Consider the following 21,973-nt stretch of genomic DNA (forward strand, 5'->3'; position numbering starts at 1 on the left):
CCTAACATTTCATTTTAACTTGGTTTAATATTCTTAACTCCTTAAGCAGAGTGCTCTTTTCCACCTTACAAAGTGCCCTGCCCCACACAAGCAGGGAAGGGTAAATGCACATTAGGAATTCCCTAGCAGGCAGCCCACCAAAGCAAATACAGTTCCACCTCAGCAACTCCTTTTGCATTTCACTAGGTAGTATTTGTTTGTTTCCATTTCTCCTCTTTGGTACAGAATCCGAGATGTCCCAATCTCAGGATATTTACCAAGTTAAATATCTTTACATAACCTAGCCCCAAAAAGCTGTCTTAAGCTCTAGTTCTTGACTTGCGCATTAGCCTTAACAAAAGGAAAACCACACCTTAAATAGAGCTGCATCCTACAAATCAGCTCTTGGGCTTACTTACGTCAGCACACTTACTTCATTTAAGACATATAATCTAGCTGGTGGAAAAAGGTCATTGCCTTCACCATTATCTCTGTACACAGCAGATCCAAAGCCAAGCTTCCACATGCATTACTTCTGGTGGGAGTGCCAGCGAAACCAGCCTCCACCCCCTCAACACGTCAGTACCAAGGAAAGCAAAAGCAATAGATTCTTGGGAACAAAAACCTGCCCTACCACCAAATTAATAACAAAACTTTTAAGTTCTTTGGAAAACTGTAGCTATATGCTTTTAAAAACGGACTTCTGTGTTGCAGATACATGTAAAAGCATGAAGCCCTTTAAAATGATTCTTAGGAACAAAGGGATATATTTAACTGAAGAAAAGGTTAATACTGAAGCCTGGAAGTGGGCAGAACAGAGCCCACCAGCCTTTTGGGTTTTTGATCCTCACAGATCCGTTCTTCTCTTTCCTGGTGTTCATTCTCAAATCTAAACAGCTGAACTCTGATATCTTGTTGTTTCTGTGGCAATAGTGCAAAAACTCCAACTGTATTGTGGTTTTGAGAGAGAGTACTTGGATGCTGGAAAGCTGGGACTTCTTTATAACAGCTGCTTTTAAATAACTGGACAAGAGAAAGTAAAATCATCAGCACTGTGCATTCATAGCCCTCAAAGCACTCTCTACAGAAAGTAAATTCTTAATATTCTTATAAGGTTAGTAGAAACCTTACGATCTTCATCTCCAGGTGATGAATCCAAGGCCACAGACGGAAAGGCAGAGTTAAAGGCACTGCTGACAGGTAACTTCCTCATTACACATCCATCATGTCAACCACCAGATGATGCCTCAATCAGCCAAGTTTACATAGCTCCTCTTTACTACCAGTTTTCTTAGGTTAAAAAGCATTTATTTCCTCAGCATTTTCTCCCAAGCCCTTTCCCCAGTCTTACCTTTCCTGGAACAGGTTAAATACTAATTCAACCTTTTGAGTAACAGTATTCCTCAAATTGCCAGTGAATGACAGAAAGTGAAGAACATGGGGCATACATGACTCATCTGTAATACATGACTCCCAACATTCACAGACTTAATCTTGAAGAAAATAATTTTCATGCAAAACCTATCTTGAGACAGAATCATATGTCATAATTGAAACACATGCAGAAACTAGGTGTCTTAAGGAAAGGAAAAGAAAAAGACACAAGAAAACAACAGCCCAAGCACAGCTTATTCTGGTAGGATCATGGGGTATGACTTATGTTTGTGTTGGTTCTTGCCAAAGCCAAACCAGGTGCCATATTAAGACAAGTAATTCTGTCACGATGCAGACTAGCCACAGATGGCAGCCCTTCATTTTTGAACAAAGCAAGGCATGAATACGAACAGCATGGAATAAAACAAAGAAGTTCAAAGGGGAAAAAAAATAAAAAAAATACCAATATTTATAAAAGAAAACAGATGCATTTCATGTGCAAGCCAAAACCACAATTGATTTTATCAAATACTGTAGCCCTGTATTCAAACCAACTCCACTTTGCTATTTGATGTATATATTCACAATATGCTGAAGGCTAAAGCTGAAAGCCAGATTCTGTCCTCCGTTACCACTCTGAAAATGTGCTGTAAGAACTCGGTGTAAATTCAATACAGATTCAGAATTAATAATCAAAGATACGTGATGAATATGTGAAGAGTAAAACCAAAGTTTGAGCAAATTTGTACATATCATTAGAACTCAAAAATTTATGTTGAGCTCATTTGTTATAAGTTAATGACAACAAGCCTGCTACGTGCAGCCTATGACAGATTAGACTTCAAGCTTGCGTAACCTGGCAGATCTACTGGGGCTATGCAAATTTACTTTGTAAGAAGATCTGCAAGTGTTTTTAATTTTTTTTTTCTTACTTATACTAGAGATATCCTGTTGTGAAAACTTCCCACTTACCATATAAAACAGATTCTCTAAGACATCTTAAGTGTACATAAAGTCACACTGTAATAATATGTGATAATGCAATGACAAGACAAAATGTCAGAAAACAGTATAAGATTCTATATATAAACAGTGAAGGGAGGCTGAAAGCTATCTATGAATTCAAGAAATAGCTCAGAATTAGATAGCTTTACAAAAATCTTATAAACAACTCTGCATTGTATGTTATTACATTCTACATCGTATAAAGTTACTTTTAACTAAAACTACCTATATAAGGGCAAAACTTCTCTTAGCAAAGATCATTGAATTCATAACTGCTCATTTATAATCAACTTTTACTCAATCTCAAAACAGACCATTATGAGAGGGAACAAAATACTAAGCATCAAGCAAAAGGTGTCCATTATGACCATTCACATCATCAACAGGAACAGGTTGATTGATACAGGTGATCTTTTAACACAGGTGAATGTGGATAGTAATCTCTACATCAAGATAAAAAGAAGCATGAAAGAAATAGTCCCTTGCATTCAATAATTCTATGACTATTTCTCAAAACAAAATGTTGTTTTAGGCAGGAAGTTGAGTGCCCACAGGGGTTACTGTAATTCCAGGTGATGAATACATTTGAAAAAAAAAAAAAAGAGTTAGTTTTTCTTGAAAGATGAAATCTTGTTTTACACAAAGTGATAAAAACATAAATATGTATTATTTTAAAGTAGAATACTGACCAACATTTTTCAGAATTGGTGTCAATAACTTTTATGAATTGATCACATACAGAGTTACATAGAAATAGACTCATTTCCTCTCTTTACAAAGAATGCACTGACTATGGGCAAAATTAGATACTTATGGTGTACTTGTAATAATGCCAGAATACAAACTTCCATCTGGGTTACAGAAGTCACAGGCAGTACACAGAACACTGTTTTGCTTTTTCAGTTTTCAGTGAGAGGATCCATTTTAATTGTATGCAAGAATTTTATAGTCTTTACTACAGAATTGAAGTCTCACTTTAGAAATTAAAAATACAAATATGTAAAATATGACACACCTCTGAGGAGCACAATTCATTTTGCTGTATTATCTTAAGCAATAATATTTATTTGCTTTGTCAAAGGTGGTGTGGCATCAGCTAGTGTTGGCACACTTCAGAGACATTGTATGATATATACACTGATGTTCATGTGGAAGAAACAATTGCTTTCTGCATGCTGTAAGAAGCTGTGTTTAATGTAAAATTTGTGGACAAAGCTGCTCTTTTGTTGACATGCTGTGTTATGCATATTATGAAGCCATAAGGTTACTCAGAACTTCTGTTCTCCATGCAGAAATTCCAGGCCTTGCACATTTTTTGGCTCTTCATAAACCATACGAGTTAATGTCATGACAAGTTAAAATGCACAGAAAATTGTTATACATTGTGAAATGAAGAGAAATATAGACTGTGACAGACTGAGCAGGCAATGTGAAAGGATATAAAGATATAGACACTTACATATCCGTCATCACAAGGGCTCATAGAGTAATATCCCTTTATAGGCAAACAGGCACACATTAAAATAAAGAAGATTAAAAAAAATAAGTTAACAGAAATAAATCACAGAGAAATGCACAGTTCTAAAAAAAACAACAAATCAAAATTAGCTAAAAATTAACAGACTATTAGCTTTGAAAAGAAATGTTTAAGTACCTTCTGTCAATCCACATACAAGTATTTTTTAGGACTGAAATCAATGTGTCTCTCTTGTGATATATTTACAAGTTCCCTTTTCAACACCTAGCAAACATATCTAGTCTGCACATTATTCCATTATAACTGTCAGTTAGAATAGCTACATACCAAGCACTGACACATTTATGTGAATATATGACTTCTATAGTTCACTACACTGAAGCAGCTAAGAGAGATATACCAATGAACATGATATCGATCAGAAGACCTCAGCTTCTGAGACAGCAGCTAGAAGTATTCTCCATACTTGCTTTGATTGGAGTTTCTCACCAGCACATAATGAAAGTTGAGAGAGACAATTTAAGGTGTTTGAGCAATGTTATCAATTCCTCATCCCAAAAGGCTCCAAGGATAAATTAAGAAAAAGTCTCTGGAAGGAAACCTAAGATTTAGTTACTAAAATAAAAAATGGTGATAATTAATGGTTTGAGTAGTTTAGTACAAAATATGCCATGTTCTCTTTAATTGGACTAAAATATTTAACTTAGAACAGCTTTGTATCTAAAAAGAAGAGTCTTAATTCAAAATAAAAGTACACAGTTCAACACAATGAAATAAGACCAACATTAATTATTCTGCTTCTAGTATTTTTGTGCAAACCTGCCAATATTTACTTTAGAGGACATATTTGTGCAGATGAATAAGCACATAAACACTGTATTTAGCAGGTTCCTGTTTAACAGATATATACAGCCTTATACAGAAGGTATAAGAAACTTGCCACTCTTCACTGTGAGCAGAAAATAAAGTTCTTTCTATTCTTTAACCAATTTTAAAAATCTGACATTATTCTTTTTATTACCATTACACTCTGAATTCCCTTATGTGAACAAGTATTTTAACTTTCACAGTGCTATACACACATATAGACAGTTTGTGGCGAAGACATTTTAAAATTAAATTCAAGACAAAGGACAACATCAATAGAGACCAGTAAGTGAGCAAAAGAAACCAGGAGATAACCTGTATCATGACGAGAAGACATTTCAACACACACATGACCTGAGCCAGTGAAAATGTACATAGGCATCAAGACAAGGATGACGTTAAAGGAAAGTTTTAATGTTAAAGGAAACCACAAAAGGTTGGACCAGGCAACCTTTCAAGGTCCCTTCCAACCTGGTCTATTCTGTGATTTGAGGACAATAACAGGAAAAGTTTCTGCAAACCCCTACTGATGGCAACACCTTACCTTTAGAGATGAGGAATTTATGCAAACAAAAAAACCTGCCCAAGCTGCTGCAGGTAGTTGTATCACCTGCAGCAACTTGTGAAAAAGGCATCATATACCGTATCAGCAGAAAAAAACCACCTCTTTGCTTACATAAAGAGGTAGGTTTGTTTCTTCCTTACCATATATGACTGGTAACATACAAGAATCATCCCATGGACAGGGATGGAGAAGACTGATACATTTCATCCTAAGAAAAGCTTGCTTAGGGTAGATGCCGTTTGCTGTAACGTGCGTATTATTTTTAAATGAAAGAGCATATATCAACGTAATGCTTGGTGAATCCACTCTGAATGGTTCAGAGTAATTAAAAAAAAAACAAAACAAAAAGCTTCTGCTAGACTGTCTCCTAGGTTTTATGTGATCTCTTGGTGCAGAAAACTGTTTCACAAGTAAGAAACAGAATACCTGCCACCAACTACTGCAGCTTGATGGCATGTTTGCATTTGCAGTAAAAAAGCGTGTTTGAGGAAAAAAGCACAGAGCACAAGAAAAAAATTAGCCTACGCTAGTCTTTACAGCTATCCCAGAAAACGAAAAAAAATTCCTCAGTTACAGTTTGTAAATGACAGCTTAACTTTACAGAAAAGCTGGTGCTTTTGCCCAGTGACAGAACTAAAAATATAATAATTTTTCCACAGCTTCAAGAGTTGTGCCAAAAGAAACCTAAAACTTGCAAGGGACATTAATTCACCTAATTGTAGCTACAGGTAAATGTAACCAGACTGAATAGCAGTAAAAACATAATGGGCATTTATTCTATTCCATGACACAGGAGCAACACGTGCAAACAACTATACAGCTTTCTAGTCACAGAAAGATTCTCCAGTGGTTAATACACATCTTGACTATTGACAGAAACTATGCATCTGAAGAAGCAGTTCCTGTTTTCCCTTTAATCCAAAGGTTACAGCATCTTACTACATTATCCCTAATCCAAGAAATTCCAGGAAGGTGTACATCTTACTTGAATCTGAAAGTCTATTTGTTTAAGACTTGACCCTACGCCAACTTTCGATGGGGAGTGAATGTACAATGCTTCAGCAATAAACAGCCAGAATCCTCTTGGCTTCATGATTTTTCAAACAGAAAATTGCAGGCATCAAAAAACTACAATCCATGCTTCTTACCCATCAGATAAATCACTAATAGTAAGAAAAAAAAAAGTTAAAAAAAAAAGTAAAACTGAAGTAAACTCAAGAGTATTAAAGATATAATGGACTATGATAGATCACTGTATTTAAAACTATTCTTTTCAAATTTACCATTACCCACATCAGTTCCCTGTCCAAACGAACATTAGAAAGTCAGGAATTTGATTAAATCTTCAAATTAATGTTTCCTCAGCTTGTCAGAGCTGGTGCTCTGACCTCCTATTCTTAGATCCGGACCTTTTGCTCTGACAATTCTCTCAGGTTTCTTATCTCCCAATTCAGGACCACACATGTCAAATTACATGATGGAAGATGGCGATAACATTCAACTGCAGCTAGAAAAAAAGCCTTATGGTAGAACAGGGCTTTAGAGAAGCCTTGGAAACATCTCCCAACTGTAACACAGTAGTGTGGCCTCTCTCCCACTACATGCAGCAGATGCATCCTGTTAATGGATTGTAGATCAGGCTCACAAGCTGACCCAAGAGGTCACAGAGCTGGCAAGAGGCATGAAGTTGCTCCGCAAAAGAATGAGATCCAAGCCAGCTTACTGGAGAGCACAAAGCAACAGCCAACACTAGAAGCCATTGCTAAGTAAGATTTCACGGGTATGATTACACTGCGAAAGTCTTTTGGTTAAGAGATGTCATTGCCTCGGGTCTTAAAGCCAGTTCAGTAAGAAAGACTTGTTCTGGGATTTGTCCTCCCAATGTGAATTTCTTCCAGTATAAAAAGACAGGCCTTCAGCCATGGCGCGGGGGGCAAACCAGGAAGCTGATGTTTGTACAATAACAGCACACATTAGTAAGTGATACATGCTACCTTTATCGTAAATTCAAAGCCTGAGACCTCAAGGCTTTATATTACACAATACTACTTTCCTGACATTAAAAATTGAGCTCAGAGCACAATGCACTGGGAACAAAATCAAGTTTGCATACAAATAATGCCACCAAGGGTATAATCCAAGGCATGCGCTTTAATTAGCTTGGGCAATACTTCATTTTGGTTACAACACTGGTGCAGTTCTCCTTCCCAGTATAACTTAAAACTACTAGCATAGTGTAGCTGATTTACCAAAATATACTGTAGAGCTCAAGTAAACATCTCAGAGAATGATGCAGCTTTAGCATTTTCTGCTCTTGTAACCCACTCCCAAACCTGGACTGTCCCCTGACTTGTGACAGTATAGATGACTGAACTCAAGCACCGCCTTCTTCCAAACTATGTAATGTACATCCACTCATCCCCCATGTAAAAGTGGTAGAAATTTAAGGCTGCATGTCAGTAAAACAAAAAAGTAATTTCCTTGCTAATGATTTTCTTTTCTGCTCGTCTATTTAGAGATATTGATCTGCCAAAACTAATTTATTTAAGGGTCTGGTCCTGACATTGGTGATGTCAGTGAGACAGGGTCAAATCCTGAATATTCAAGGTGAAGTGGGGAAAAAAATAGAACAAACCAACCACCATATTTAATGCCTGCCAAAACTCTTTAGACATTGACTTTTTTTTTTTTAAACCTCTCGCCTATCTTGCCTACACAGTGCCGTAATGGTACGGATGAGCAAAGGAGCTGCCCCTCTGCTAGTCTCTTCCCTTTGCAATTATACAGGTGACTGTTCCTTACAGCAGCAGGAGTTTTGTGAAATGGAATAGCTGGAAAGACCACACTCTAGTGTCTCTAATTGGTTATGAGCAAAAAGTGAAGGAATCTTCCAACACAAATCCAGCACAGATGCCACAAGCTCATGCTACTAGTTAGTCTGGGTCATGATGCCTCCAGCTTTATTCCAAAACTTATGTGAAAACCTGAAACCACTTAAGAATAGAACAATAACATCTAAGTGTATTACAATGAGGTATTTTGAATCCTTGAAGGAAAAGTAATGGGATGCCTTAGTAGCCTAGTGGCAAACGGAGAATTTGGTTTTTTGGCCATCTCATCTGGCTTCCTGGATCAACAGAGTCAGGGAGTGTTTAGAAGTATTTTGGGATGATGAAGAACAAGTTTCATTTTTCTTCTCGAAGATGGGCTATATATTATTTTTTTCTTCTTACACTTATTTGTGTTTCTACATGTTTGCTATTCATGTATAAAACCAGAACTCTCTACATGGGAAACAAACAAGAAAACATGATCAATCAAGTGTGGACAAAAGGGTAACATAAGGAAACCTGGTTATGATGCAGTGAAGGTCTACAAGCGAAGACTGTGATTAGCCCTCCAAAGCTTGGCTAATGCCTCAGACAGCCTGAGTGTGTGGGTCTGCTTGTATAAACAACCTTAGATTTCAACCACAGTAGCTACTACAAACTCACTGTCAAGGAGTGACCTAAACCAGCTGAGAAACCCTTAATCTAAACAGTCTCAGTGCTATAGCTATCCTGGTCCTCCACTAGAGAACTTAGCTGGCACAGCAACTACCTCAATAGTGTGGATAAAGGAGCAATAAAGTCACACAGAAATAGTTACACTAGTAAAGCCTAGTATAAAAATAAATACAACTGTGCCAGAAGAACACCGCCTTACTCAGCTTAACCTGGCTGATTTGGGACAGAAGGGAGGCAAAAATTACTTCCAGGAGGGAAAAAAATCTACCACCACCAAATCCTCTTTCTCTGACCTATCTACATAGCTGGAGACTGTGCTAAAGTGGCCATAGTGGCATAAGTATAATGGCAAAGGCACTTCCAGAGCAGAAATGCTTTCAGAGACACTTTTAGAGAAGCAGGAATAAATAAACATGATGCATAAGATCAACAATCATTTCATAGTTGAGCATCTTTTAGTAGAAGGAAACAGAGGAAGTATGGCTGCAAGAGATTTTGAGCGGTCACCTAATCTGTCCTGGAGGAGCAGCCAAGCATCAAACATTCCTGGTGAATGGTAACCATTTGTCTACCTTGTTCTTAAAAACCTTTAGTGACAGAGATTCTGGCTGAAATACTGTGCTTATACACTGCTGCTTACACACTTCTTCAAAGATCACTTATTGTTCTTAAAATTCTTAAGTCTTTTTTTCATAGAGAAGGAAACAGATGCCTATACCTAAAGGCTAAACCATACAAGGACAGATGTTTATGCTAAACTAGCATGTGATAAGGGTGCAGAAAGACATACGCAGTCTAGCAATAATCCACCCAGATTTTATCAGTGAAGACACAGCTTCAGCCACTTCTGCACTCTCTGCAGAGTGGATAAAGAAACAAGTCAGCATCTTGCATAAGGATGACACTCTTCCCTCTGCCCCCTTCCCAAAAGGGTTCAAGAGATCAGAGGATCAACTTGAGATAGAAAGAAAAGAAACAGTAAGAGTGAAACCCTGGGCAGATGGAGCACCTTGAAAGCACAGGAGAAAAAGAGAAGCCTTGATGCAAGTAGAGGGCAGGAACAAATAGAAGAGGGCATGTGGCCGTACAGAATGGATGATCTCAGTACAGGGAAGGGGACCTGGGAGACACACACAACCCCAACGTCATATGGCAAAAATGCAGAAGACTACTGGGGTACATAAAGCATCATCTTGGAAAGCCACTGGCAGGGAAACAGGGAAGACCCCTGAAAATTGTTGGTTAGAAGAAAGATGCAGGGGGAGGTGGGTACATTATGGAGTGGGACATGGCATAATCATGCACCATGGACAAGGTGTAAATCTGAGGAGAGAGGAGTTACAGACAGCCCCTAATGTTGAGGTAGCAGACAAACAGAGATCCTGGTTCCTTCCTGAAACCCTGGGATATGCAGCCTCCAAAAGCTGCTAAGAGTGCACCTCCTAAATACACAGCAAGTCAGAGAAAGGATTTCTGACCACTGACAGGGAAGTTAGGGCATTTAAAACTGCTTGAAGAGCAATGAGGAATACTATTTATCTCTGAAAATATTAGCACACAGAAAAGAAAAGGGAACATTTTATTATCTCCTCATCTTTCTGTAACAGATTTTCAAGAGGAACAAAATGTACCAATAGCGTCATTGTTATTAAAAGCCTTGGCTAGAAAAAGGAGCAAGAATCTTATTTTCTTCTGCTTTTCCTTTGACACTTCACAAAGCTCTCCTACTACAAAGTTAAGTATGCATGAATGTCTGCCACAGCAAAAACAATAAGCACAGTTCACAACTTTGGCTTGTCTTTGTAAAGCAGTAGCACGCAATATTTTAATATTAAAATGTTTTAATGCAACTTTAATGTTAATACTTATTTGAAAAATTTGAACAAGCTAGGTATTAAAAAAGACTGTACCACTGAACAGCTCTTACACTATCATTAAGTAATTTAAAATTTCACACCCCCAGGCACAGTTTCACAGATACTAAAAACTATCCTAAGCTGATTCTGCTGCTGGGGTTAAAAAAAAGCTCCATCTCCATTTAGGCAGAAGAGATTGAGCGGAACATTAATGGGTACAAGCAGCTAGGTATAATGCAGGCATCTGAAAATGAACAAGAGGTTGGTGAAGTGGGAAGTTAAAAAACATAGGGATCCTGAGCTGCTTATCAGTAAGATCAAAGATCCTTAGATATAGGGTTAAAGCCCATCATGTAAATTAACAAGGTGGCTTAGGTGTATCATCTAACTACCCATCTATCAACTAGCTCTTACAAAAAAGGGAAGTCCTCCCTTTCTCCTCTTTTCCCCATTTGTTCTCATGATCCTGTCTGATGCTTCTCCTTTAGATGGCTAAGCCAATAGACTCTAGGGTTATAGGAGCATCATTGACAGCACAAAGGAACAGAGCATGTGTCCAGAGCTGAGCAACACCACCACCCCTTTCTAGCTAAATTAAATTGGCTAAGATGTGGCATCAAACCAGAGTTTTAGGGGTTTGTTTTTTTCTTTTTTTTTAAACATTCAGTTAGCATTTTAACAGATACACAGCTTACTGTTATGATAACAGAATTAACCATACTTACACAGCTATAACTGCATAACCGTGTCATTCACCAGCATTTGAGATCAACAAAACCTTATGTATTACCATATTCTTATACAAGCTTGGACACGTTATGCTTTGTCTTTACTATCTCACATTCATTGTTCAATATACAGCTTAACTGGTATTGTCTTTTGAGATAGTTGCTGTAAAAAAACCCCAAACATTAATACTTACAGTTCCAGGCCTTGTGAAGTCAATACTATGTGCTACACTTTGTCTCATCTGATTGCTAAACAAGCGAACACAAACACTTTGAAGATACTCTGGTGTGATCTAAAAATTAGGAAACATAAAGAGAACAGGATTATATAAAACTTACACTTTCTACCAGACAAGTGTTTCTATACTAAAGGTTATTTTGTTTTCTAAGACGGCAAGAAATCACACACCTGAGACTCATCAATGTAAGCACAAGGTATATACTGCAACTGCAGTTCTGTTTAGAAATAAAGAAAACTGTAAACTCTCTTCATCTGGGAATAGTTATGCTATTCACAAGACTAATGCTAAACACTTTCAGAAAGTCTAGAAGAAAAACAGAATTTGTCACATGTAGGTTTGCATACAGATTTTCCTCAATCAAAAGGTAAGTTGTCCAACAGTAAGTATGAAGCAGTTTTGTGCTTTAGACTTAGACAATGATATGCTGATGTGTTGTCTAGCTAAAGAGCAGAACTTACACGACGCTCTTGTGCAGCAGAGAGAATAAATATGAATTACACAGTACGACACTTTGTGTTTCAATGCAAAACATCTCAGGACATTTAGGATTTTTTGTTTTGGGAAATCTACACCACAATAGAACTGCTTAATTTCAGAACAGTTATTAGCTTCCCCAGAATAGAATGGCAAGAGGACTAAGATTATAGAAACGCAAATGGGGACACTTCTGATATTCTCAGACCTACAGCGAGACAACAAAACCCTTCAAATTCAGAATGCTGTAACTTCAACATGATTTTATTCAGTACCCAACTCCACCTTGGATTCAGAAATGACAGAAACCAAGATTCATAATGAAAGAGCACCCTCAGCTGGACACACTTGGGAAGGATCAAATGACTGCCCAGCCCAACGCTTACAAAGGAAATTAAACGAGCATCCATAACAAAAGATAACCAGTGCCTGATTCCTCCATCACAAAAGGTAAGAGCGTATCACCTTGCAGAGCACGGAAGTGTGAAGTGTGAGGCAGCAAATGACTGACTGTGTGTTTCTTATTGTTATCGAAGTTCATGTGAGCAGATACCTTTCCTAATCTGCTGTAAACTAAAATCCACACCTAAAGGTAAATTCTTCCCCGCAGTAATGATGTGAGCAAACAGTGATCGCAGATGCAGAGTAACAAACTACAAGATGTTCACGCTGATGACAGGAGGAAGGTACATACTGACTTCTCAGCAGGCAGCGCAGGAACTTCTAGGTCATTCTCCCTGCTAACAATTCACAGCTCCTTTAAAAGCATCTAGAGGCCACTAACATCTGACATAAGAACAATCTTCAGATTATACAGAAATTATAGCAGAGAAGCATGCTCACAGATAAGATGGCACAAAAAATAAAGCATAAAATCATCTTTGTATAAAAAAATACTCGTAAGAAAGTTGTACCTTCTCCAGTCACATACATGTGACCCATTTCACACAGTGAATAACTCATTCACTCCTACCCCGGTTCCCTTTACCAATTAAATTAACAAGTTCAGCTTAGCAGAACAGAGAGCAAAGTTTTTCCTCAACAAAATTTTGGATAAGAAGATTGTTTCCACCACAGCATAACTTAAAACAGACCTGGCAGCAGTTTTAAATGTACAACAACCTCTGATGGGCTGGGTTGCAGTTAGTAATCATAGAAATGCCTCTCACAAGAGATCTGAGATGTCTTGTGAGATGGTGATAGTTTCTTCAAGATTTCTGAGCCAGCACAATTCAACCCATCTTCTGCACTACCTTTATCCTAGTACACAGGGGCAACAGAAGAACACTCCATCCAAAGTGCTGTGTTTCATTAGTAAAAAGACACAGTACTTACAGAAATGCCCATCACTACAAAGCTTAATTCACATTTTAGTGGCATTGTCTCTCCATTTTCTGGGGGGTGGGGAAGCAAGCACACATTTGAGTCATCCCTTACCATCTTGCCACTGACTGTGGCCTCCAAGGAATCCACCAGCTCTGCAGTGACTCCAATGAGATTATGGTAGTCCACCTGCATTTTGTTAAATCGTTTCAGGTAGGTCATGGTCCTGTTCTCAGATTCCACTAACTGTTGATGAAGATGTTGCAACATTTCTGTCAAGAGAGTAACAAAAAAGAAATAACATCACCTTTTTAACCAAAAGGACAAAAGAACCCACAAGCATTTTTACTGTTCTTAAGGGACAACTTCAACTGCTGCTGTGGAATTACTTTTATCCAAGGGGTGGAATTTCACTGCAAGGATGATTCCATGCTACTAGTGTGAATTTACTTCATCGCAACAGCTACAAGTATTTATTTTACCTTAATTGCCCAAAGAAACAATTGCTTCACAGTTACAGCAGCAATACAACTATTAGACAGTAAACATCACTGAATACATTTGTAAAGAGGATACTGTTTTAAAGGTGTGTTAATACAAGAAGTTCCATGCTATCAGAGACAAACCAAGTCTGTGGGCATAGAATCAGAAAAATATATGACAAAATGCAGCTCAGACTTGGTTAACTGAACTTGCTATCTGCAGATGAGATTCATGCACTATCTTCTACACTCACTAAAGTAACAGTGGGTAAAAACTATTATCACACCGAGCAACTGGAAAGGTCAGGCAGCCACTTCAAAGATAAAACAACAAAACAGGAGAACGACAGTACCTAGAGATTCATGACAGTGTTTGTCAGATTACACTGTGAGGCTGGGTGTTTTCTCCAGTTAATTTATAGAAATAGACCACTGATATTTAGGTTATGTAGTGCTTTGCTTATTTTAAAGTAAATACTAAGTATGCTATCTTTCAAGGAAAATGGTATAACTCAGAAAAAAAACCCAAACAACATTCAAGTTATCCAGTTCCTCATCTGCTATTGAAATATTCATTGAATTCTTTGAAGTTGCAGGGAATTCTCTAATTCTACACAAAATTTTTCAGGTGATTCCATCATTTACTGGTTGATAGTAAGCTATGAGTTACTTTTAGTACCTTCAGTTCCTGAAAATAACTCCAGTTTTTCTTTTATTTGTCTAAATTAAAAATAATAAAAAAACCCAGTTACTTTCCTGATACATTTTGTTCCTTTGGGTTCAATTAGAGACAAAAGAAGCAAACTAAGCACCAAAATCTGTATCCTCCAGCCCAGTCTCAGAGCTAGCCAAATTAGCATTCTACATGGAAGTCAGGCATAGAATCTAGAGCTGTGTACTGCAGTGCACATCTTCATGACTGGACAAAAATATGAAGTAAGGCACAATAATTCTATTGTCACTGCTGATGTTTATGTATTTTGCTAGAACATTATGTTTTAAATTAGTTTGGTGAGAAGCCAGTATTTCTCTAGTGTTGTGAAAATGGCATTGCGCCCATCTGCAGACAGACTGAGTATCTACCATAGGACTTTCTGTTAAATAATGGGCAGGAATCAGCTTGACTACAGAGTTTAAAAAATTTTGGGGTTAGAGTAAAGCATTCCAAACAGCCCAATATGACACAGTTTAGGTCCAAATAGACCCAAAAGGAAGAAAAACAAAGTAAGTAGCTAAGATGCAAAATTGGAAACTAGAAAAACTAGTTCCTACTCCTGGCTATGAACTGACTTTGCCCATGATCTTTGAGGAAACTATTATCCTCTTTCATGATTCACTACCTCTTTCCATAAAGACGTAGATCACATGTTACTGTAACACAGAAGCATGCAGCTATGATAAACAAGCTCTGGAGAATTTAGGTGTAGTTATTAAAAAACTGTCCCTTGCCATTTGCTCCCCTGCTCTCTGAGCTCAGGCTTGAACCTCTGCTGCCCCACAACAGCTGGCATAGGGGTGGTAATCTTCAGCAGAGGGAAAAATGGGGAGTGGAAGTGCTGTATTAGCACCATGGCTTATCTGGTAGACCTTCACAATTCATCTTTTACAATGGCCATCTAGTTATATTGCAGGTAGCAATGTACTAATCATGGACAAGTATCTGCCAAAAAACATCCAACAAAATGCTTCAAAAAGCAATAAACACATGGATGTAAGAGATGTAAAACTGCCAGGAAAATACTATTCAAACAGAAGTGTTTGTAAAGCTTTCATTACAAATTAAAAAGATCAAAGTCATTAGATAGCTCTATGAATTCAGATGTTGGAAATTGCTTTAAAAACTTGTCACATCTTATGGATTTTAGGGTTTCTGAAATAGGCTGCTTTTATCCCATTTATATTAAAAGCAGTAGATGGGAGAACAACTTATTTTTACTTTCAGGAAGTTTAGCAAAATGATCTTTTTAATGGGACCTTTTAGGGAAAATGCGCATGAATAGACTTTAGCTGTAAACTTTAACTATAAATTGACAGTCTTAAAATAAAGCATGGAATACAGAGAAGGTACATTTTCTCACTTCTAATCTGTATTTTTTCAAAATCTATGACTTAAGAAAAAAAAAAGACAGTTATTTTACTCTCTCAGTCTCCTCCCCTCTAAGAATGGCTGCTTTCTGAGAACCATTCATGAATCACAGCATTCTGCACCTGCAGGATTTGTGACTGACACCTGATATCAAACTGCAAATCAAGCCACCCTAATGATATTTTTCTTATACTTTCTAGGAGGGAGCCAAAACTGGTGTGAAATAACAATAGAAGCTGTGACAAGCCACAGATCCTGTTCACACCCAGCAAAACCCACCTGAAAAAAAAAAACCAACAAAAAAAACCCCCAACAAAACACTAGAACAGCTCCCAGTAACATTAAGTAATCTTGCTGAGAGCACCAAACTTTTTACAATTCTTTAAGCTGTTAAAACCATCTCAACTGCAATCAATATTCATCAACTTAAAAATCAGAACAGTTAAGACAGCTTCCAAAGACAACCCAAATTATTCTTCCTTCATAATAATCATTCAACTTTGAATTTATTTTTATTCCACAGCCATCACTGCTAAACAGCTACCACAGCTTTAATATGATACAGCTCCAAAACAAGAATATTTTTCTAAACTAGTAAAGATTCTGAGAGCAACCATTGCACAAAACTAGCCACTTTTTCAGCACTTTATTCCTTTGCTTAGATAAGCAAACTGGAATACATTTTTATTTAACTGTGATACAACACATTTGATTCAGAAATTTCCAGTGGATGTATCTAGAGCATGACTTTCACCCAGAGGAAAGTTGGAAGCACCAAGTCATGAAACATAAACCTACTCATAATTTGCTTGCTTTTCATAGCCCAGTGGGGAAAATTTCCAGCGATGAAAATCCATCTTCCAACTACAGTCAGCAGCAAAAACTACATAACCAAAACTCAATGCAGCTCATGAACACTATTGACAATTAAGAAACAGGGTCCAATTTACCCTTGCCTGTTAAATCCAGGGATTATCAATTATAAACACTGCTTTTTACTGAGAAAAGAGAGTCAAAGAGAGGAATCACAAAGTCTTGACATATCTTGCATTTTTTATATCACTATCTTCTCACACATAAGTAATTTCGCTGAAAAAGGAAAATTATTTCATGAAAGTTTCTCTTACTGAAAGAGAAGGAAACTTTCATCATTGACATGCAGCTGACCCAAGTACAGACAGCTGTTGGAAGAGCTAGTCCTGTGCTGCCCCATTTCCCCCTTGCATTCCTGCCATATCCCCATTACCAGTAACAGCATTCATGCAGACAGATCAGAGAACTACCAGTCCAGATAAAAATTAATATTTAGTTGCTTGTTTAAAATGTTAAATCATTGTCATCTGAGTCAGGATTGGGCAAAAGGAAAGAGTGCCTTTCAGCAGCAGTTCACATTTATGTCACCTTGCAGCGGTGATCAAACTGCACCCGTATAACAGGAATCGGAGTAACACAACACATTTGGCTTCTGTTTCCCTCTCCCAGATACACCTCCCAGCACTGACAAATGCTTTCTACATATGATAAGCTTATAGAGGGGGGGAAAAAAAAGCTCTGGACCCAATACCTACCAGACCCATTATTCATATCTAGAGGAAAAGAGGGGAAAATAAAGGACAGAGGACTAACCTCCTGGTTTAGGAAGATACAGTGTACAGTAAAGCTTGTGACTTTGCCAAATGAAGATGCTGGCATTAGGGATCATCTGAACTACTGCATATTTCTACCAGTATTCTTGCCTCCTCTCTCATGTATGTAACTGTCAAGCCTTTTTAATGTTTTGACTCCAGTTCCTAAGAGCAGCCAAGGAGTTACACATATGCACATAAGCTTTTCTCTCTAAGTGAGAGATTGGTTGTTAACCTTTACAACTTACCTACACCTCAAACATGCTTCCTAAACTTGTGCTTGCTCTGTCTCTCTCTCATCTCAGCCCACCCTCACCTACTTTGCTAGAAGTACTGACTCCAGCCAGGCTGAGTTCCTGCATACAATGCAGCAGAGCTCTCAGCAGAGGAGTTGCAGTCCCAAGAACTGCTATCAGACACCAAGGCTCCTTAGGTGACACCAAAATCTTGCTCTTAGGAGACACAGTAGTCACCTTGTCTCCTTCTTGCTTACCTCATTTCCATAAAAATTACTATCAGTATTCTAAACTGACATCTTTTCACGTTAATAGTCATTCAGACTATAGCAGATCTTGACAGACAGGTAGGTCACACTTCACCTTCTCTCGTGCAGCAGCCTGTCACACTTCCCCCGCTCTCCCCTTCCCCAAAACAGTGGAAGAGTGGCTGTGAATTCATCCACAGATTTGTAATGAGACAGTGAAGGGGAAAGTAGCTGAACACACTTCCACATACTTCATTCCCACCACTCCTGTTAGCACAGAGGACACACAGAAGGTCTGAAGCTTTCTGTGCAAGATGCCAACCATTCTGCAATTCTTCCCTTTCCAGCCAAACTGAAAACACATGGGAGAGCTGTAAGTTAAGTACAACTGCCACACAGATAGTTTTGAAAGTCACACAGGTATTAAAGTTTTTTAGCAAATGGGTAAAAAGCCAGACTGTAGCAGGTTTATCAGGCAAGGTAAACCCACTAAACTCTCCAGGACACCTCCAAGAGCATATGCACCTCACCACCCAAACCTGAAGTGCTTCAGTATGTCAGACTAATGACTGGCAACTATTTACAAAAGGCTGTTTTCAGGACTCTGCCATACTGCTCTTCATTCGTGTGTTGCCTATTAATTTTCTTTGCGTTTCTCCTTCACTGATAAAGTAAACATTCTCCAACAGTGAGTATGTAGTGTAGATCCCATGTGATCTGAGCAGCATACTGCAAAAATAACCTCTCAGATCCAAAACTTTCATACAAGACAGGCCTCAAGTAACCTTTATGAAAAATCCAAACCTCCAAGGCAACTCAGCCTCTAAGGCACATAACAGATCTACAAATCAAGACTGACCTGCATGGATTCAGTACCATGACAGTCCCTGTACTTGTACAAAGCCCAGAACCCGCCCAAACAAATGATAATCAGGCCCAAAATAATTCAGGCCCAATCATGTAGTTATTTCTTTTTAATCAGAGTATGGAATTATTGCCTTCAGGAAAGTCCACCACAAGGAGAACATAAAAAAGAAAGAAGGAAAGAAATCTGAGGAAACTTACTTTCATCATAACTAAAAATGGAGAGCTGGTATGCACTTTGTACAGAGTTCTCCACTTGTTTTTACCATATTACCATAAGAATAGACTTAAAACACAAATCCTACTACTAGGCCCTTTCCCATTTCTAGTACACGCGTGTGCTCAACCCTACTGAGCTCAAGCAGTCTAGCAATAACTATCACCAAGACAGGGGTCTGGATTTCAAAGGACTTTTTGCCATGCATCACTAGTTTCCCCGTCATTGCAGGTGTACTTTCCAGTACTATTACAGCCCCTAATAATCTTAAAGAATATCCTTACCACATCTCAGCATTTACCTTTGTTGCACTGTCCATTCTCCTTCTGTTGTACAAGGAGGAGCAGTTCAGGAAAACATGCATCCTTTCAGTATGTGTTTGCTCCTGAGACACAGAATGAGAAATTCAACCAACTGGCAAACCCAACCAAGCCAAATATTCCTACTGTCCCAGCCAACAGCCAATGCCTGATGCTTCACAGGAGAGCAAGAATAAATGAATCAATAATAAACACATAAAAATCTCATAAGTGCACATTGTACAATGTTGCATGGAGATTTGAGACTTTTTGCTGACCTTTAAAGATACCAGATCCAACCCTGAAGTATAAGATACGGTAACTCCAGTCTAAATGTATTAACACCAAAATCAAAAAGTCAAACCGCTGATTTTACATAAAATCAACATACAAATATGCAAATGTTTTAGGGCAAGTGATGTTTTATACCTTCAGGGCTCAATTAAGATCCAGTCCATTACTCCATAAAGAGGAATAAGCAGAGACAAAATTTTCTTCAACTGTTCTGTGCCAGACTCCCACACAAACATCTATAACATGGGAGTGAAATGATCACTGCCCCCCATCCTGGCAAATGGGCAGGTATGGAACAGAAGGAATATAATTTCCAGCTCATCATTCAACACCACCATGGCAACATGCTGCTTTAGAATAAAGTAAGATATAGCAGGAAAAGGACTTTCAACTTCTCCTGTTAAAAGAGGAAGCGGGGGGAAAAAGAGAGGAAGCGGGGGGAAAAAGAGAGGAAGCGGGGGGAAAAAGAGAGGAAGCGGGGGGAAAAAGAGAGGAAGCGGGGGGAAAAAGAGAGGAAGCGGGGGGAAAAAGAGAGGAAGCGGGGGGAAAAAGAGAGGAAGCCAGAAACAAAAACTCCAATTCAGTTCTCTCTACCTCGCCTTTAACTATACTGACCAAAAAGGGAGAAGAAAATTTGTCAAACAGCTAGTTAGTTTGCAAATCAGGCCTGACAACACAGCTTTAACAATACTGAAGCTTTAACTTTACAATACTTTAACAATACTGCCATCTGAAGCACAAGCCATTTAGTAAAACAATAATTTCTGGAACCCTTAAAAGCCATGGAAAACTTTCAGCTAGTCCCTGAAATGACTAACTGAAAAGACCAACAGCTTTACAAATCCTCAGAAAGCAGTCAGTTCAGGTTGGTACCTTTGGGTATCCTGTACTTTATACATGGAAGCAAAGAATGGTCATATGATAAATATGCAGGTTCATATGCATCTATACAGTGTCTTCACATAACTTTTTCAAAAGTTTTTTTTTTTAATGTGGCATATAAACAATGTTTCCTATCACAAAAACACTGAACTGCAACATTACTAAAATTCTGCAATAAATCTTAGCAGGACACACTTCAAATAAATTATACTGCCTCTTTATAGTAATTCTAATTATCTTCAAAGTATTTTCTCAAAAGGATACAAATAATGTGAGAAGCCGAGGAGTCAGTCTGGCTTTGACAGTCAGAGACAGAAACTTTTCCAATCTTGTCCTTAAATCCAATGTCCAAGAATCCTTGAAAAGAAAAACAAATTATGACAGTTGTTCACCAAATATGTACACTCTGCTGAAAGTACTGTTTGGATCACAGCAACCTTCCACTAGTAAACAAGGCAGCCAGCATTGTATTGAAAATATTTTCCCTTCACTGTTACTGAAGTGAATGCATTTGCTAGCTACCCATAAAAGGGTACAGAAGTCAGAAGAGTTTAGTATTATTCCTAGACAAGAGTTCTAAGAGCACGATGTAGCTTTATTTCAAGTGTAAAACTATCGTATAGTGTTGGTGCCTTGTATGCACATGCAACAACTGCCTCTAAATTAGAAGTAGCTTTAAAATACAAGCAACTTGAGAAAAAGATGAAAAGATTAATGTGAATTGTAAATTTATTAAATAGAGTACAAAATGAATAATTTTCCATCGCTCAGTTTTCAAAAAGTAATCATTGTAGTCATTTTTCACTCCTAACAAGATCTGGGAATTGTAAATTTTGTCAATAATTATTGCAAACCTCATGATATAAGTGATCAGCGTACAACATTTCTAAAATAAGGATTTGGAGAAAAACAACTCACATAATGAAAAATAGACCAACATATCAGTTGCTAACTGGAATGCTGTCTTCTGCTTGACATAGTGTCTCATAAGCACAAGAAAATAATAGTTAAGGAATAAAGCCAAACTACACCTAAGAATTCACTGAATACTCATTTCTTCTATTTCAAACCTTCAGTTAAGCTAGTTTCTGCTTGGTGAGAAGCTAGCCAACAGATGAAAAAGCAGTATCTTCCAACAAGTAGCAGGAGCTTCCTAATTTACTGCTGTATATGTGTTTGTTGCAAGCTGTTCTCGCAGCTCGGATTTGCCCTCATTTCACCATGCTGGAGAGCATACAGAATTTACTCGCTGTTTTTATGAATTCAGTATCCAGACAGTGGTGCACCACAGTATGCTGCATATTACCAAAGGAACTATGTCTCCTGCAGAGAGGAGTGTTTATT

The 21,973-nt window shown here is 38.0% G+C and overlaps 1 protein-coding gene across 2 annotated transcripts in view; it reads right to left on the bottom strand.

The window, feature by feature from the left end:
• ARMC9 (armadillo repeat containing 9) overlaps window positions 1-21,973 on the bottom strand; it is a 73,981-nt gene that overhangs the window by 45,913 nt on the left and 6,095 nt on the right. For both annotated transcript variants that reach the window (XM_075031565.1, XM_075031566.1), the window contains exons 6-10: window positions 20,894-20,986; window positions 19,456-19,480; window positions 13,511-13,668; window positions 11,552-11,650; window positions 3,818-3,853 (exon numbers count right to left, since the gene is read on the bottom strand). In XM_075031565.1, the coding sequence (XP_074887666.1) occupies window positions 3,818-3,853; window positions 11,552-11,650; window positions 13,511-13,668; window positions 19,456-19,480; window positions 20,894-20,986 (411 nt within the window). The remainder of the gene's footprint in view (window positions 1-3,817; window positions 3,854-11,551; window positions 11,651-13,510; window positions 13,669-19,455; window positions 19,481-20,893; window positions 20,987-21,973) is intronic.

Source organism: Buteo buteo, chromosome 7 (assembly GCF_964188355.1).
Source record: "Buteo buteo chromosome 7, bButBut1.hap1.1, whole genome shotgun sequence".
Classification (NCBI taxonomy): Eukaryota; Metazoa; Chordata; class Aves; order Accipitriformes; family Accipitridae; genus Buteo; species Buteo buteo.